This window comes from Dryobates pubescens, chromosome 19 (assembly GCF_014839835.1).
Source record: "Dryobates pubescens isolate bDryPub1 chromosome 19, bDryPub1.pri, whole genome shotgun sequence".
In the NCBI taxonomy this organism is placed as follows: domain Eukaryota; kingdom Metazoa; phylum Chordata; class Aves; order Piciformes; family Picidae; genus Dryobates; species Dryobates pubescens.
In genome coordinates this window covers 3,532,494-3,549,899 of record NC_071630.1, presented here as the reverse complement: position 1 = coordinate 3,549,899, position 17,406 = coordinate 3,532,494, and the positions used below count along the sequence as shown (strand labels likewise).

Sequence of the window (17,406 nt, the reverse complement as noted above, 5' to 3'; positions counted from 1 at the left end):
TTTGTCTGCCTCTGTTTGCAGTGCCCTGACAAGGACTTGTACCGACACAGGCTCAGAAAGCTGAAACCACCAAAGGGTTTAATTGATGAGAGCAAAGCTCAGCCATGTGCTGAAGGTGCCAACCTTACCCAGAAGCCTGTCCCCGGCTCGGGGTGATAAAAAAGGAGGGCAGCCCCTCAGCTGTCTCTGTGTTTCCTTCTGTGATGCCATGTGGGGGTGGGCGAGCGTGCAGCAGAGGAGCAGTGAGGGAGGGGTGGGGACAGCCTCCCACAAAGGCTGCTTGCAGCCCTGAATGTCTGAAAAGCCTGAACGTTCTTGGTGGGGATGGAAAGCCCTGGGAAAGCAGAAGTGTGAGTGTGAGGTGTTCCAGCAGAGGAAAAGCTGTGCTGTTTATCGAGAGATTGCAGAAGGGCAGTGATTTGTATGCAGCAAAGCTTTGACATGACCCCCGCCCTGGATCTCCTGTGTTATCTGGAAAGGCTTCTAGAATATGAATGCAAATCCTAAGCAGAGCCACGGGTGGGGTTTGAAATAGAAATCTAAATTGTGCATCTAAAAATAAAAAGGAGTGGGTTTCCCTTTGTATGTCTTGGTGGTGTGACATTCAGATGGAAAAACTGCAGAGAGCCAAGGGGAGCGGCACCCCACGCCCAGGCACAGAGGCTGCATCAGCGCTGAGCGCTACCACCCAGTGTCTCATTGCCGATACTGCAGGTGTGCAGCGGCGTGTGTCCCCCGTCGGGGCTGCTGCCTTCTCTCCAAGGGCACTGAATGCTTGAAATGGCTGAAAAGTCTTGGGGGGTCGGTGGGGGACATTACAAATGGCTTAAACTTGTAGCTGCTAGTGTGAGGAGCTGAACAAGAGAAAGCTCTTGTTCTGATACGGATACGGCTTGGAGCTGGGGCTGCTATGAGCACCGCAGGGGGCCGGCACCAGGGTGTGTGCGCCCCGGAGCTCCCCGCGCATCGCCCCAGAGCTCTGCCGCACCGCAGCGGTCGGCGCCGGCCGCTGCCCCTCCGGCCCGGGCTCGGGAGGGCTCGGTTCGAGAACCGGAACGGGCAGAGGCGCTCAGCTCTGCCGCGAGAGCTGGCCCCCAGCCTTCGGCCGCGGAGAGCGTGGAGGCCACCCTGGGGCACAGCTCCGGCGGTGAGCTCTGGCAGGCACCGCGGAGCGCCCTGCGGCTCCGTGAGGTAGAGCCTGGCCTGGCGCGGGAGAGGGAGCAGGGGGCGCTCGAGCCGGGGGGGGCCGGCGCTGCTCAGAGGGACGTTTTAAATGCACTTTTTTATTTATGAGGTCTCTCCTGCGTAGCTCAGAACGTCTGCAGATGTAGGTACACTTAACAGAGGGAGCAGCGAGGGTGGCTGCAGGCTCGGTGAGGGTCTCAGCAGGGGCGGCGGCGGAGCCTGAGCGCCCTGAGGCACGGGGCGGGGTCTGGGCGGGGCCGCCTCACCTCCTCCGCGCCTCGTGGGGCCGGTACGCGCCCCGCGCTCCTCCCAGGGGGTCGGCGCGGGAATTCGAGCGGCCAGAGGCGCCCGGCCCGGGCGGGACCAACCCCGGCCTGAGGCGCCACTGAACTTGGCGGGCTCCGAAAGTCGCTCTTGGAGGGCATCTGTGGCAGCGCTCCGGCTGATGGAGACCTGGCAGGCGCCTCAGAGAGGCTTTGGCAGATCCGCGAGGGGACAGGGAGAGCTGGGCTGGGGAGACCTGAAGGAGCTTAGAGGGACTGAGGCACTCTCCTGCGTACCTTAAACCACACGTCGATGTCCTTAGTGGGATGAACATTAGGGGTGGCGGAGGGCCCGAGCGGTACCTGCGGAGCTGTGAGCGCCTAGCCCACCCGCCCCGGCTCGACCCGGCGCCTAGCCTGCCCCAGAGCCCCTGCCGCCGCAGAATCCAAACGGTCCTGACACCATGAACCTGCCTCCAGCTCTAGGGACCCACCACCACCCACAAGCAGAGCCCAAACAGAGTCCAAGAGCTGCTCCATGCAGACGCCAAAGTGCGGCAGAAGCGTACACTTACCTGAGCCAGGGCAGGGCAGTAACCAAACCCACCAGCCAGGACACTGCCGCGGCAGCACATTTAAGTCCCCCGCGCCGTGCGAGCGAACACAGCTGTGCTGCGGCGCATGCGCTGTATCCATAGCAACGCTCGAGTCACTCTCTCCGCCCTCCCCTCTTCCCCTAAGAACTTTTGAGCATTTCAAGCATTCAGCGCAGTTAGGCTGCAGCCCTGAGCTCCAGCAGGGCGGCACACGCCGCGGCACGGCTGCAGTGCCGGCCATTGCACACACGGCGGCAGCACTGAGCTCCCGCGGAGCGGCACACGCCGCGGCACGGCTGCAATGCCGGCCATTGCACACACGGCGGCAGCACTGAGCTCCCGCGGGGCGGCACACGCCTCGGCACGGCTGCAGTGCCGGCCATTGCACACACGGCGGCAGCACTGAGCTCCCGCGGGGCGGCACACGCCGCGGCACGGCTGCAGTGCCGGCCATTGCACACACGGCGGCAGCACTGAGCTCCCGCGGGGCGGCACACGCCTCGGCACGGCTGCAGTGCCGGCCATTGCACACACGGTGGCAGCACTGAGCTCCCGCGGGGCGGCACACGCCGCGGCACGGCTGCAGTGCCGGCCATTGCACACACGGTGGCAGCACTGAGCTCCCGCGGGGCGGCACACGCCTCGGCACGGCTGCAGTGCCGCCATTGCACACACGGTGGCAGCACTGAGCTCCCGCGGGGCGGCACACGCCTCGGCACGGCTGCAGTGCCGGCCATTGCACACACGGTGGCAGCACTGAGCTCCCGCGGGGCGGCACACGCCTCGGCACGGCTGCAGTGCCGGCCATTGCACACACGGTGGCAGCACTGAGCTCCCGCGGGGCGGCACACGCCGCGGCACGGCTGCAGTGCCGGCCATTGCACACACGGTGGCAGCACTGAGCTCCCGCGGGGCGGCACACGCCGCGGCACGGCTGCAGTGCCGGCCATTGCACACAGGATGGCAGCACTGAGCTCCCGCGGGGCGGCACACGCCGGGGCACGGCTGCACTGCCGGCCATTGCACACAGGGTGGCAGCACTGAGCTCCCGCGGGGCGGCACACGCCGCGGCACGGCTGCAGTGCCGGCCATTGCACACAGGGCGGCAGCACTGAGCTCCCGCGGGGCGGCACACGCCGCGGCACGGCTGCACTGCCGGCCATTGCACACAGGGTGGCAGCACTGAGCTCCCGCGGTGCGGCACACGCCGCGGCACGGCTGCAGTGCCGGCCATTGCACACACGGTGGCAGCACTGAGCTCCCGCGGGGCGGCACACGCCGCGGCACGGCTGCAGTGCCGGTCATTGCACACACGGCGGCAGCACTGAGCTCCCGCGGGGCGGCACACGCCGCGGCACGGCTGCAGTGCCGGCCATTGCACACACGGCGGCAGCACTGAGCTCCCGCGGGGCGGCACACGCCGCGGCACGGCTGCAGTGCCGGCCATTGCACACACGGCGGCAGCACTGAGCTCCCGCGGGGCGGCACACGCCGCGGCACGGCTGCAGTGCCGGCCATTGCACACAGGATGGCAGCACTGAGCTCCCGCGGGGCGGCACACGCCGGGGCACGGCTGCAGTGCCGGCCATTGCACACACGGTGGCAGCACTGAGCTGCCGCGGGGCGGCACACGCCGGGGCACGGCTGCAGTGCCGGCCATTGCACACACGGCGGCAGCACTGAGCTCCCGCGGGGCGGCACACGCCGCGGCACGGCTGCAGTGCCGGCCATTGCACACACGGTGGCAGCACTGAGCTCCCGCGGGGCGGCACACGCCGCGGCACGGCTGCAGTGCCGGCCATTGCACACACGGCGGCAGCACTGAGCTCCCGCGGGGCGGCACACGCCGCGGCACGGCTGCAGTGCCGGCCATTGCACACACGGCGGCAGCACTGAGCTCCCGCGGGGCGGCACACGCCGCGGCACGGCTGCACTGCCGGCCATTGCACACAGGATGGCAGCACTGAGCTCCCGCGGGGCGGCACACGCCGGGGCACGGCTGCAGTGCCGGCCATTGCACACACGGTGGCAGCACTGAGCTCCCGCGAGGCGGCACACGCCGCGGCACGGCTGCAGTGCCGGCCATTGCACACACGGTGGCAGCACTGAGCTCCCGCGGTGCGGCACACGCCGCGGCACGGCTGCAGTGCCGGCCATTGCACACACGGTGGCAGCACTGAGCTCCCGCGGTGCGGCACACGCCGCGGCACGGCTGCAGTGCCGGCCATTGCACACAGGGTGGCAGCACTGAGCTCCCGCGGGGCGGCACACGCCGGGGCACGGCTGCAGTGCCGGCCATTGCACACACGGCGGCAGCACTGAGCTCCCGCGGGGCGGCACACGCCGGGGCACGGCTGCAGTGCCGGCCATTGCACACAGGGTGGCAGCACTGAGCCCCTCCCTGGCCGCGGGCAGCAGCCGGGGGTCGTTCCCAAAGCTGCCTTACGCAGCACTCGCTGCCATTCCTCCCCCTGCAGCTGCAAACCAGAGGCTTGGCTCCGCCTCGCCTCCCCCCGGGTCTTACAGTTTTAAAGATTCTGTGGTCCCCTCCGAGAATTTGCAGCACTTCAGGGGGGTGCCCCCAGCCCTCGCGCCTCTGCTCCCCTGCTGCAGCAGCCCCCTGCCCCACGGGGCAGAATCAGTCCACCAGAGGCAGAGCAGAGGCAGAAGTGAGGAAGCAGCCACCGCAGGATGGCAATGTCTGCTGCAGCAGCACACAGAGGCCCTTCCAGGTCTGCTCACAGAGCTCCTTCCAGGGAGTTGTGCAGAGCCAGGAGGTCTCCCCTGAGCCTCCTCTTCTCCAGGCTAAGCAACCCCAGCTCCCTCAGCCTCTCCTCACAGGGCTGTGCCCCAGACCCCTCCCCAGCTTTGCTGCCCTTCTCTGGACACCTTCCAGCATCATCTCAACCTCTCTCCTAACCTGAGGAGCCCAGAACTGGACACAGGACTCAAGGTGTGGAAAGAGCAGGCAGGGTCCAGTGGCTCCTCTTGTCCCCTGTCACCTTGGGGCTGGGGTCAGCGAGGGGCCGGCCCTGGCGGCTCTCTGGGTGGGTTTGCTCCTGCTCAGGCATCCTGTGAGCGCCCAGGGGCAGCAGCACATCCTCAGCCGCTGCCCTGCACCCTCCTGGGGGCAGCCCTTGCCCTGCCGCTTGCTCCTGCTCGCCTAACCCCCTGGGGGGTCCCCGGGGCGGGGCCTTGGCTCCGGCACTTGGGCTCCGCCCTGAATTGCAGCCCCGGCTCAGCCTGAAGCAGCGCAGCTGGGGAGGGGGTCGGAGGTGTGGGTTTGGGGCTGGAGCTAGGAGAGCTCATTGGCTGTGGTCAGGTAGGAGGAGACATTAGATGATGATAGACACTGCAGCCACTGGGTCTTATCAGCTGTTGGCTGATAGGGGATGTTAGATTGGGTATTAGATGATATCAGCTCTCAGATGCCCAGGGAGGCTGTGGCTGGCCCCTGCCTGGAGGTGCTCAGGACCAGGCTGGCTGAGGCCTTGAGCAGCCTGGGCTGGGGGGAGGGGTCCCTGGGCATGGCAGGGGGCTGGGGCTGGATGGTCTCTGAGGTCCCTTCCAACCCCAAACCCATTCCCTGGTGCTCTGAGTCTGAGCAGGAGCAGAGGCTGAGGAGACCTCTTTGCAACGTGGGGAGCCCAAGGCAGAAGGAGGAGGCCTGGGGACCCCCTGCCCTCTCAGCTGAGGCAGCAGCTGAGGCTTCAGGAGGGCTGAGAGCCTCAGGTGTCTGCCTGGCTTTGGTGCCCTGCCCATCCCTGCTGTGGAACAGCTTGTGGGGTGCAGGGCTCCTGGGGCTCTTTGCTGTCGCTGCTCTGCGTCCCTGGCTTGTGCCTATGGCCAGGGCTTGGCAGGAGGAGCTGCTTGGATGCTCTGCAGGGCTGGGGTGCCATAGAATCACACAGCTGTCAGGGTTGTCTTCCTCCTGGGGAAGAGCTTCTTCCTCACAGCCAATCTCCAGCTCCCCACTTCTCCTTTTGCTCCATCCCCCCCACTCCTGTCCCTCCCTGACCCCCTCCAAAGTCCCTCCCCAGCTTTCCTGCAGCCCCCTGCAGCTCCTGGAAGGCCACCAGAAGGTCTCCCTGGAGCCTTCTCCTCTGCAGCCTGCACAACCCCAACTCTCTCAGGCTGTGCTCAGAGCAGAGCAGCTCCAGCCCTCTGCTCAGCCTCCTGGCCCTGCTCTGGACACCTTCCAGCCCCTCCAGAGCCTTCCTGGCACAGAGGCTCCAGGGCTGGATGCAGTACTCCAGAACTGAGACATTTCTATAGGAGACTCTCAGGCATCTGACAGCTTCTGTGTCAGGAGCCCAGGGGATGCCAGCAGGGGATGCCAGCAGGGGAAGCACTGCAAGGCCACCAGAAGGTCTCCCTGGAGCCTTCTCCAGGCTGCCCAAGCCCAGCTCTCTCAGCCTGGCCTCACAGCAGAGCCCTGCCAGCCCTGCCAGCACTGCTGTGGCCTCCTCCTGCCCTGCTCCCCCAGGTCCCTGTCTGTGCTGAGGGCTCCAGAGCTGCCCCAGCACTGCAGGGAGGTCTCAGCAGAGCACAGCAGAGGGGCAGAATCCCCTCCCTGCCCCTGCTGCCCACCCTGCTGGGGCTGAGCCCAGGGCATGGCTGGGGCTGGGCTGGCAGTGCTGGGTGCCAGCTGCTCTCCAGCAGCCTGTGGGAGAGCACAGAGTGTGCAGCCTGAGGGGGGTTTGGGGGGGATGTTGGGGAGGAGGAAGCTGTGGTGCTCAGAGAAGTGAAAGCTTGGGCTGATGTTCTCTGCCCCCTCTGATGACCTCACAAACACGAGGCCCAGGCTGCCCTGGGACTTCCCAGCCAGGAGCTGCTGCCTGCCCCCTGGGAGCCACACATCTGCTCCTCATTTCCTGCTGCTTTGCTTTCCATGTGAGAAAGTTCAGCTTCCTGCAGTGCCAAACACATTTCCTCCTCCTCCCCTGCCCTTTCATTCTCTCCCTCAGTACAGTCATGGCCCAAGATCTCTGCATCAAGGGGAGGCTGAGGCCATCTCCAGAGCCAGAGGTCACTTCTGGCTCCAAGGAGCCAGCTCCTGAGGCTGGCACTGGTTGCCTTGGGCAGGAGAGGAGGTGGTTGGGTGAGGTTTGGACTGCTCTGGGCCACACCAACCATGGCACTGGGAAGGGCCAGAGAAGGGCAACCAAGCTGGGGAAGGGTCTGGAGGAGAGGGCTGGGGAGGAGCAGCTGAGGGCCCTGGGGGGGGTTGGTGTGGAGCAGAGGAGGCTGAGGGAGACCTCCTTGCTCTCTGCAGCTCCCTGGGAGGAGGCTGCAGCCAGCTGGGGCTTGGGCTCTGCTCCCCAGGCTCAGGGGACAGAAGGAGAGGAACTGGCCTGAAACTGAGCCAGGGGAGGCTGAGGCTGGAGAGGAGGAACAATTGCTCTGCTGCCAGAGTGGTCAGGGTTGGTCTCTCCTCACATGCAACAAGTGACAGAAGAGGGAACAGCCTCGAGCTGTGCCAGGGGAGGCTGAGGTTGGGCATCAGGAACAACCTCCCCCCAGCAAGGGTTCTGAAAGCCTGTCCCAGGCTGCCCAGGGAGGTGGTGCAGTCCCCAGCCCTGGAGGGGCTTAGAAGCTGCCTGGATGTGGTGCTGAGGGAGGTGGCTCAGTGGTGCTGGCTCAGCAGCAGGGCTGGCAGTGTGAGCTCTGGGCTTGGTGACCTCCAAGGTCTCTTCCAACCTCAGCATTCCTCTGGTCCTGTGCTTCTGTGTGTTTAACAGCCATCCAGAGGCGGTGCTGAAGGCTCTGTGGTAGGGTGGCCCTGGCAGACCTGGTGGTCTCAAAGGCCTTCTCCAACCAGGGTGATTCTGTGAGCCCAAGGCTCCCCAGGAGAGGAGGACTGCATCAGAGCAGTGTGAGAGCTGCCAGCCCCACTGAGGAGAGGTGGCAGAGCTCCCACAAGGCAGCTTGGAGCTGGGAGCCTCAGCAGGGGCAAGAGAACCTCAGCAGATGTCTACAGCTGGAGTCAGGGCTGGAAGGGAGCTCCAGGCTCAGCCAGCTCCAAGCCCCCTGCCCTGGGCAGGGACACCTCACCCCACAGCAGGTTGCTCACAGCCACCTCCAGCCTGGCTGCAAACACCTCCAGGGCTGAGCAGGAGGTTTCCACCACCTCCCTGGGCAGCCTGGGCCAGGCTCTCACCACCCTCCTGGCCAACAGCTTCTTCCTCACATCCTTTCCTTCTCCTTTCCCCTGAAGAGAAGCAATGCAGACAGGAGAGATGCTCTGCCAGGAAGGCTGCTTCCACCTTTCTCCAAGAAGCCCCCCCCAGGGCTTGCCTCACCCCCAGGCCACAGCCAGGACCCCTCCTCTGCTCCCACACATCAGCAGCACCACCCCACAGGGCTCCCTGCCACGTCCTCAGCCCCTCCTTGCAGGCTGCCTCTGCCTCTCCCTGGGGGGCAGAGCTCTCCCTGGCAGCCTGGCACCCAGCAGTGCTGCGTGGTGCTGCCACCAGAGGCTCTGCCACCTGGCCTCAGGGCCCCTCTGGGGGCTGGGCTGAGGCTCTTGAGGTGGTGCTAGGGTTTGCCCCAGCTGCCTGCAGGAATGCCCCCTCCAGGCACTGCTGACCTCAAGCCTTTAACTCTCTGACTCATTTCAGCCTCACCACTGCCATGGGAGACAGAGGCAAGGCTTGGGCTCAGGCTTGGGCTCAGTCCTGGGCTCTCCTCAGCCACTCCTCTTCTGCAGCCTCATCTCTTCCCCTCCAAAAACCACCCAGCCAAAGCACCTCTGCCCCTGCTGCTCTGGGGGGGGTCCCTCCTGCTTTGCTCCAGTGTGGCTTTTGCTGCCAGACAACATTCTAGCCCCTCCCCTCCCCTCCCCTCCCCTCCCCTCCCCTCCCCTCCCCTCCCCTCCCCTCCCCTCCCCTTCCCCTCCCCTCCCCTCTCCCCATCCCTGTTCTTATCCTCATCCCCTCTTCATCCCTCTCCCTTTCCCCATCCCTCTGCAGCCTGAGGGCTGAGCTCTGCCCTTCCCAGCAGGCAGGTTCTGATCCTCTTCCAAGGGTCCATTTCAGTTCCTCCCAAGCCTCCCAGCAGCCCCTGGAGCTCTTCTGCAGAAAGCAGAAGTGGCTGCTCCGTGCCTGGGGCTCTCCCCCCCACCACAGGACCTGCCCTCCCCCTCCAGCCCCTGCCAGAAACCTGCCCAGAAATCCCCAGCCCCTGGGAAGGAGGCTTCTGAGAACACATCTGGGGTGCCTGGGAGGCTGCTGGGAGTGGGAGGCATGGGGAGGATAAAGGATGGCCTGGGGAGACCCAGAGCCACAGACAGGAGGCAGAGGAAGGGAGGAAGAGCCCTGCCACGGCCACCATGCTCCCTGCAAGGACTCTGCTGCTGCTTGGCCTCCTCCTCACCTGCTGCCTGCAGCAGGCCACAGGTATGGCACCTCCTGGGCCACCAATAGGGCTGGGGGCTTGGGCTTCCCACTGGGGATGAGCTGCTGGAGAGGGCAGGCAGGGAAGCCCAGCAGGGCATGGGGATGGGGATGGTGCTGCTGGCAGAGTCACAGCAAGGGAGGGCTTGGAAGGGAGCTCTGGAGCTCTCCCAGCCCAAGCCCTGCCCCAGCAGGGCACCCACAGCACAGTGCCCAGGGGCACAGTGCCCAGGGGGGGTTGGAAGCTCTCCACACCAGGAGGCTCCACAACCTCTCTGGGCAGCCTGCTCCAGGCCTCCAGCAGCCTCACTCCAAACAACTTTCTCCTCCTGCTCAGCTGCAGCCTCCTGGGTGCCAGTCTGTGCCCTCTGCCCCTGGGCACTACCCCACAGAGCCTGGCACCTCCACCCTGCCCCTCCAGCCCTCAGATATTTACAGACCTTGCTCAGATCTCCTCTCAGCCTTCTCCTCTCCAGGCCAACCCCCCCAGGGCTCTCAGCCTCTCCTCCCAGCAGAGCTGCTCCAGCATCCCCATAGCCTCCCCTGGGGCTCTCTCCAGCAGCTCCCTGGAGGGCAACCCCTTGGCTAGGGCAGGGCATGGCAGAGGGGTGCAGGGACAGGGGGGTTGCTGGGGATGCCCTCAGCAGTGCCAGCCCTGGGGAGATGCCCCAGGAGCTTGGAGAACCTGGCAGCAGCTCCCCAGGGCTCAGCTGGGTGCAAGCAAGAGCTTGGAGAGGAGGGAAGGGGAAAGGGAAGGGGAAGGGGGGGAACATGTTTGGAGCCTCCCAAAACACCTCGCAGGCTGCAGCCTCGCACTGGAACCCCCAACCCCGGTCCCCGGCACCCCGAGCAGCCCAAGCTCGCTGTGCCCTCCGGCAGCTGCAGCGCTGTGGGCTCCGGGGGGCGCCACCGGGGCCAGCTCTCTGCCGGCTGCCCCGAAGGGACCTGCAGCCCTGCCGCGGGATGCTGCGGAGGCTGCTGCGGAGCGGCCCCGGGGGCTCCGGCCGGGCACGGAGCCTGCACTGGCATCTGCTGGCGCTGCCAGGAGCGGCACGGCGCTGCCAGGGTGCTGAGCACGGAGCTGCCAGGAGCAGCGCAGCGCTGCCAGGGTGCTGAGCACGGAGCTGCCAGGAGCAGCGCAGCGCTGCCAGGGTGCTGAGCACGGCGCTGCCAGGGTGCTGGGCACGGAGCTGCCAGGGGTGCCGAGCACGGCGCTGCCAGGGTGCTGAGCACCTCTCCCCCTGCCCTCGCAGGCTACTCCCCGCCCCTGGAGTGCTGTCACCGATACGCAGCGAGGCCAATCCGGCACCCGCGGAGCTTCTACCGCACGCCCCGGGGCTGCTCCCTGCCGGCCGTGGTGTGAGTGCGGGGAAGGGGCTGGGTGGGAAGCGACCTCGGAGCTCAGCCAGCTCCAGCCCCCTGCCACGGGCAGGGACCCCTCCCCCCAGCCCAGGCTGCTCCAGGCCTCATCCAGCCTGGTCCTCAGCACCTCCAGGCAGGGGGCAGCCACAGCCTCCCTGGGCAGCCTGGGCCAGGCTCCGTGGGGGGAGCGGAGGAGAAGAGGACTTGGGGCTGGTGCTTGCTGCTGACGCTCTGAGCTGGGGCAGGGCACCGGGAGATGCACCTGAGGAGGGCACAGGCTGCTGGGAGAGGGCTTCCCAGGCTGCATGCTGCAGCAGGGAGCAGCAGGGCAGGGCAGGGAGCAGCAGGGCAGGGCAGGGAGCAGCAGGGCAGGGCAGGGAGCAGCAGGGCAGGGCAGGGAGCTTGCTTCACGCCTGTGCCCTTCCCTCTCCCCGCAGGATTGTGGCTGCCGGCGGGCAGGAGATCTGCGCCGACCCCGGGAGGCTCTGGGTGAAGAAAGCCTTGAAAAGGCTTGGAGAGAGAAAGTGAAGCCCCCCACTGCCCCCCAGCACCTGCCCTGCCCACTGAGGCCTCTCATCTCCAGAGGTTGCTCCCTACCAGGAGAGGCTGAGAGCCCTGGGGGTGCTTGGTCCTCTGCTGTGCCCTGGGGAGGCCACAGCTGGAATCCTGCCTCCAGCTCTGGGCTCCCCAGCTCCAGAGGGACAGGGAGCTGCTGCAGAGAGGCCAAGGCAGGGCTGCAAGGCTGCTGAAGGGACTGCAGCACTGCCTGGGCAGGAGAGGCTGAGAGCCCTGGGGGGGTGCAGGCTGCAGGGGAGAAGGCTGAGAGGGAGCTGAGCAATGGCCATCAAGAGCTGAGGGCTGGGGGGCAGGAAGGGAGGGCCAGGGACAGCCTCTGCTCACTGTGCCCTGGGGCAGCACAAGAGCCAAGGGCTGGAAACTGCAGCCCAGGAGCTTCCAGCTCAGCAGGAGGAAGAACTTCTTGGCTGGGAGGCTGCCAGAGGCCTGGAGCAGGCTGCCCAGAGAGGTTGTGGAGTCTCCTGCTCTGGAGCCTTCCCAGCCCTGCCTGGATGTGTCCCTGTGCCCCCTGGGCTGGGTGCTGTGCTCCTGCTCTGGCAGGGGCTGGCACTGGCAGCTCTCCAGAGGTCCCTTCCTGCCCCTGGCACCCTGGAGCTGTGACCCTGCTGCATGGGCTGCAGCCTGGTGGCCTCAGGAGGTTTGGGAAGCCCTTTCTGCCCAGCTCCTGCCAAGCCCAGGCCTGGCTGGGGGAGCTGGCTGCCAGCTCAGGCACCCTCAAGCCTCAAAGGCTTTCCTTTGATCCTTCCATGGTGCACCTGATGGCCTTCAGGGTCCCCTCCAGCCCCTGGCATCCTCACAGCACCTCTCCAAAGGGCTGTTCCCTGTTGGCACAGCTGGCACCAGCCCGGGTGCCAGGGTGGCACAGCTAGCTGGCCTCCAGGGCCCTCCTGCCCCCCTGCCCTGCCAGGGCTGTGCCCATTTGGAATAAAGACTCTTTGCCACCAGCTGCTCTCAGAACTCCTCTTGATTCTTCAGCCCAGGAGCAGAAGCTGCCAGGCCATGGCCTGGGCTGCCCAAACAACTCCCTTGGCGTGGCCTGGAGCAGCCACTGCCTGGCCATGGGGGTGGAGGGGGCTGCACTGGGAGGGGGAGAGTGGGGCCAGGGACCCACAGGTGAGGCTGCCCTTAGCCTGAGGTCCTTCCAGCACCCTGGAGAAGAGCAGCTTGAGCTCATGGAGGAGGACTCCTGCCAGCTCAGCACAGCCCTGACGACCCCCAGGTCACCAACCCCTGCCCCTGAGGGGCTTCCCAGGAGCTCACTTGCTGGGGGGGAGGCCCTGGAGGTAGTAGACCCAGGAGACACTGGGCCCCCCCCGGGGGGTCACCACCATCCTGCTGGTGGCAGGGGTGGCACCTCGGAAGGAGAGGTGGAGGAGGGTGGTGGCCTTGGCAGGCAGGCTCTCAGGGGCCCTGACACTGAAGCTTGGGTGCTCCACCTGGTACTGGAAGGCCATGGGCTGCTGGAAGATGTTCTGGAAGGGGATGGGCACGGTGCTGCCAGCCCTGATGGGGAAGGGGCCCTGGGGCTGGGGTGGGAGGGCGAGGCCCAGCAGGGGGATGCTGTGCTGGGTGCCCAGGGCAGAGGAGAGCTGCAGGGTGGCCTGGGCCTCTCCCAGCTGGCAGGGCTCAAAGGTCACCTCCAGGCTCAGCTCCGAGCCCCCCGGGCCGGCAGGGCTCACACTGAGGCTCCTCTGGGTCTGGAAGGCAGCAGAGGAGGTCTGCAGAGGGGAGAGAAGAGACCAGGGGGCAAAAAGAGCAGAGCCAGCAGCTCAGCAAGCAGTGGTGCCCCTGCAGCAGGCTGGGCAAGGTCCCTTTCCCTTCCCTGCCACTGCACCTGCTGGCTGCCCACCTCAGGGGCTGCCCACATGCCCCCAGCAGCACCAAGCCAGCCCCCAGAGCCCCTGGGCCCAGCCCCAGCAGCAGCCCAGGCTGCAGGAGCAGCTCCAAGGAGGGCAGCAGGGGGTCTGCAAGGCAGAGGAAGTCCTGCTGGGGCCAAGCCCAGGGTGGGTGGCAGACCCCTGAGCCCCCGTGGCCACCTTGGCTTGTGCCAGGCCAGAGGGACAGGGTTGGAGAGGGCTGGTGGTGGGCAGGGGAGCCTGGTGCCCACAGGAGGAGCAGGCTGGGCTCACCTGCAGCTGGTACTGAGTCTTGTGCTGGGCATAGCTCCTGAGGGTGGTGCTGATGGTCTGCCTGGAGCCCAGCGTGGTGCAGAAGCGGAGGGGCTGCTCTGGCTTGCTCCTGGGGGCTCTCAGCAGGCAGCCACTGCCCTCAGCCACTGCCAGGGGCTGGCAGTCCAGGACAAGGGCAGCCTGGCAGGAAGGAAGGGAAAAAGCCAAAGCTCAGGGAGAGGAGGAGGAGGGGGAAGAGGAGAAGGCAGGGCCCAGGAGGAGGTAGAGCAGGGCCTGCACCCTCTCCATGGAGCACAGGAAGGGACCTCTGGGGGTCACCCAGGCCAAGCCCCTGCCAGAGCAGCATCCCCCAGGGCAGGGCACCCAGAACACAGCCAGGGGGGGTTGGAAGCTCCCCCAGACAAGGAGGACCCCACAGCCTCTCTGGGCAGCCTGCTCCAGGGCTCTGGGAGCCTCACAGGGACAGAGTTTTCCCTCCTGTTCCCAGGGCACCTCCTCTGCTCCAGCTTGCCCCCAGTGCCCCTGGTGCTGTCCTTGGCCACCCCTGAGCAGAGCCTGGCTCCAGCCCTGCACAGCTTGATCCCCCCTCAGGCTCTCTGCTCCCAGCCCCAGCTGCCTCAGCTGTGCTCACAGGGAGCTCTTCCCCTGCCTGCAGCAGCTCTGTGCCTCTGGGCTGCACTCTCTGCAGCAGCTCCCTGAGCTCCTGCTGGGCCTGAGGGGCCCAGAGGTGGCCTGGGCAGGGCAGAGCAGAGGGGCAGGAGACCCTCTCTGACCTACTGACCTCAGCCCTTTCAAGGGTTCCAGGCTGCCCTTGGCCCCCTTGGACCCCAGGGCACCTTGCTGGCTCAGCCAGGACTCCTGAGCCAGGACTCTGCCAGGACCTGCCCTGCATTTCCCCTGCCTCCCCTCAGGGAAGCTCAGGCAGGAGCAGGAGGCCTGCAGGGGGGTGAGGGCCAGGCCAGCTGTGCCCCAGGCAGGGGCAGCAGAGCCTTGGCTCTCCCCTGCCTGCATTTGGCTGCTGGGGGTGCAGGGCTCGCAGGCAGGGGCAGAGGGGTGGCTGAGGGGAGACTGAATCAATGTTTCCCCACATCTGAGGCCTGGGGGGCCAAGGGGGGGCCAGGCTCTGCTCACTGCACCCCGAGAGGGGACCTGAGCCCTGCTGCCAGCCCCGGGGCAGCACAGCAGGCTCCAAGCTGAGAGCGATGGCACTGCGGGGGGGGGGGGGGGCAGGGGGAGAGTCACCCTTGGAAAGAAGCCCCCAGGGGGTTCCTGCCCCTCCAGGAGCCCCCAGGCTGGGGCAGAGGGGCCCTGAGCCGGCTGAGCCTCGCTCCTACCTGCGGCGCTGCTGCGGGGCTGAGGCGCGGGGGCAGGGGCTCGGCCCCCGGGGCACTGCAGGGCACCCTCTGCCCAGCACCTCTGCTCACCCCCACCCTGCTGAGGGGCCCTGCAGGGCTGGCCTGGAAGGTCACCAGGTAGAACAAGTACTCCTTGGTCACCTCGTTGAGGAAAGTCACCTGGAGGAGAGGAGGAGAGCACAGGGCTGGAGCCTGCGCCCTGCAGCCACGGCCCTGGGGGCAAGGAGCCACAGGGAGGGCTGGGCTGGAAGGGACCCCAGAGACCATCCAGCCCCAGCCCCCTGCCGTGGGCAGGGACCCTCCCCCCGCCCAGGCTGCTCAGGGCCTCATCCAGCCTGGTCCTCAGCACCTCCAGGCAGGGGGCAGCCACAGCCTCCCTGGGCAGCCTGTGCCAGGCTCTCCCCAGCCTCCCTGCCAACCATTCCTTCCTCCTCTCCTCTCTCCCTCTGCCCTCTCCCAGCTCCAAGCCATTCTCCCTGCTCCTGGCACTCCCAGCCCTTGCCCACAGTCCCTCCCCAGCTCTCCTGGAGCCCTTCAGCTCCTGCAAGGTTGCTCTGAGCTCTGCCTGCAGCCTTCTCCCCTGCAGGCTGCACAGCCCCAAGCCTCCCAGCCTGGCCCCACAGGGGAGGCTCTGCAGCCTCTCAGCATCTCTGTGGCCTCCTCTGGAGCCTCTGCAGCAGCTCCAGGTCCTCCTTGTGCTGGGGGCCCCAGAGCTGGAGGCAGTGCTGCAGGGGGGCTCTGAGCAGAGCAGGGCAGAGGGGCAGAATCCCCTCCCTGTGCTGCTGCTCTCCCTGCTCTGGCTGCAGCTCAGCACTCAGCTGCCTCTGGGCTGCCAGGGCCCAGTGCTGGCTCCTGGGCACCTTGGCACCCCCTGGCACCCCCAAGGCCTCCTCCTGCAGGCTGCTCTCAGCCACTCCACTGCCCTGAGCCCTCTGCAGGCCCTTGCAGCAAGCATTTCTCCCTGCTGTGCTGTCCCAGCTCCCCCAAGCTCAGCACCCTGCCTCCAAGCACGGCCAGAAGCAGCCAAGGGGCAGCCAAGCCCAGGGCCCATGGCTGGGACCTGCACTGCACCTGGCACTGCCCTAACAGCCTGCTGCCTCCAGCTCACCAAGGTCCTGACCCAGAGGAGGAGGCAGCAGGAAGGTCAGAAGCTCCCTGGGCACCCCTCAGAGAGACTGTTCCACGAGTGGGTGTGTGGAGAGCCCAGCCCCTGCCCTACAACCCCCCCGTGGGCACAGGGAGCTGTGGAAGCAGCCCTGGAGCTTCCCAGTGAGCCCCCAGCTCCCTGAGGGGTGCCACAGCTCCCTGAGGGGTGCCACAGCTCCCTGAGGGGCCCCACTGCTCCCTCAAGGGTCCCCCAGCTCTCTGAGGGATCCCACAGCTCCCTGAGGGATCCCACAGCTCCCTGAGGGGTCCCACAGCACCCTCAAGGGATCCCACAGCTCCCTCAAGGGGTCCCACAGCTCCCTGAGGGATCCCCCAGCTCCCTCAGGGGTCCCCCAGCTCCCTCAGGGGTCCCACAGCTCCCTCAGGGGTCCCACAGTTCCCTCAAGGGATCCCACAGCACCCTCAAGGGTCCCACAGCTCCCTGAGGGGTCCCACAGCTCCCTCAAGGGTCCCACAGCCCATGGCCACACTTCACCTTGGTGCTGAAGACCCCTTCTTTGGAGGAGAGGAAGGTGAGCTTGTAGTCCCTCCTGGCAGAGCCTGGCACCACCAGGTACTTCAGGCCCTTCAGCACAGGGCTGCTCTCCAGCTTCTCAGGCTGCAGGATGTCCACCAGCACCAGGAACCTGGGGGAGGAGGTGGGGAGCAGGTCAGCAGGTAGGACTCCCATGGGGGGTGCATTGCGTGGGGCCCTCTCCTCCTCCTCAGCCCCTCAGGCAGAGGGAGGAAGCTCTCAGCCACCTGGGAGGACAACTCTGCAGGGTGTGGAGGGAGTCCTTGGCCACCCCTGAGCAGAGCCTGGCTCCAGCCCTGCACAGCTTGATCCCCCCTCAGGCTCTCTGCTCCCAGCCCCAGCCCCAGCTGCCTCAGCTGTGCTCACAGGGAGCTCTTCCCCTGCCTGCAGCAGCTCTGTGCCTCTGGGCTGCACTCTCTGCAGCAGCTCCCTGAGCTCCTGCTGGGCCTGAGGGGCCCAGAGGTGGCCTGGGCAGGGCAGGGCAGAGGGGCAGGAGACCCTCTCTGACCTACTGACCTCAGCCCTTTCAAGGGCTCCAGGCTGCCCTTGGCCCCCTTGGCACCTTGCTGGCTCAGGCAGGACTCCTGAGCCAGGACTCTGCCAGGACCTGCCCTGCATTTCCCCTGCCTCCCCTCAGGGAAGCTCAGGCAGGAGCAGGAGGCCTGCAGGGGGGTGAGGGCCAGGCCAGCTGTGCCCCAGGCAGGGGCAGCACAGCCTTGGCTCTCCCCTGGACGGCTGAGGGGGCGCAGGGCTCGCAGGCAGGGGCAGCACAGCCTTGGCTCTCCCCTGGACAGCTGAGGGGGCGCAGGGCTCGCAGGCAGGGGCAGCACAGCCTTGGCTCTCCCCTGGACGGCTGAGGGGGTGC

The 17,406-nt window shown here is 66.7% G+C and overlaps 1 protein-coding gene across 1 annotated transcript in view; it reads right to left on the bottom strand.

Moving 5' to 3' along the window:
• Positions 1-12,574: 12,574 nt before the first annotated feature.
• The window catches only part of HYDIN (HYDIN axonemal central pair apparatus protein), a 125,265-nt gene continuing 120,433 nt past the window's right edge, over positions 12,575-17,406 (bottom strand). Inside the window, exons 78-81 of the mRNA XM_054170294.1 lie at positions 16,503-16,653; positions 14,930-15,019; positions 13,506-13,700; positions 12,575-13,094 (exon numbers count right to left, since the gene is read on the bottom strand). Coding sequence (XP_054026269.1) covers positions 12,633-13,094; positions 13,506-13,700; positions 14,930-15,019; positions 16,503-16,653 — 898 coding nt within the window. The 3' untranslated portion in view covers positions 12,575-12,632. The remainder of the gene's footprint in view (positions 13,095-13,505; positions 13,701-14,929; positions 15,020-16,502; positions 16,654-17,406) is intronic.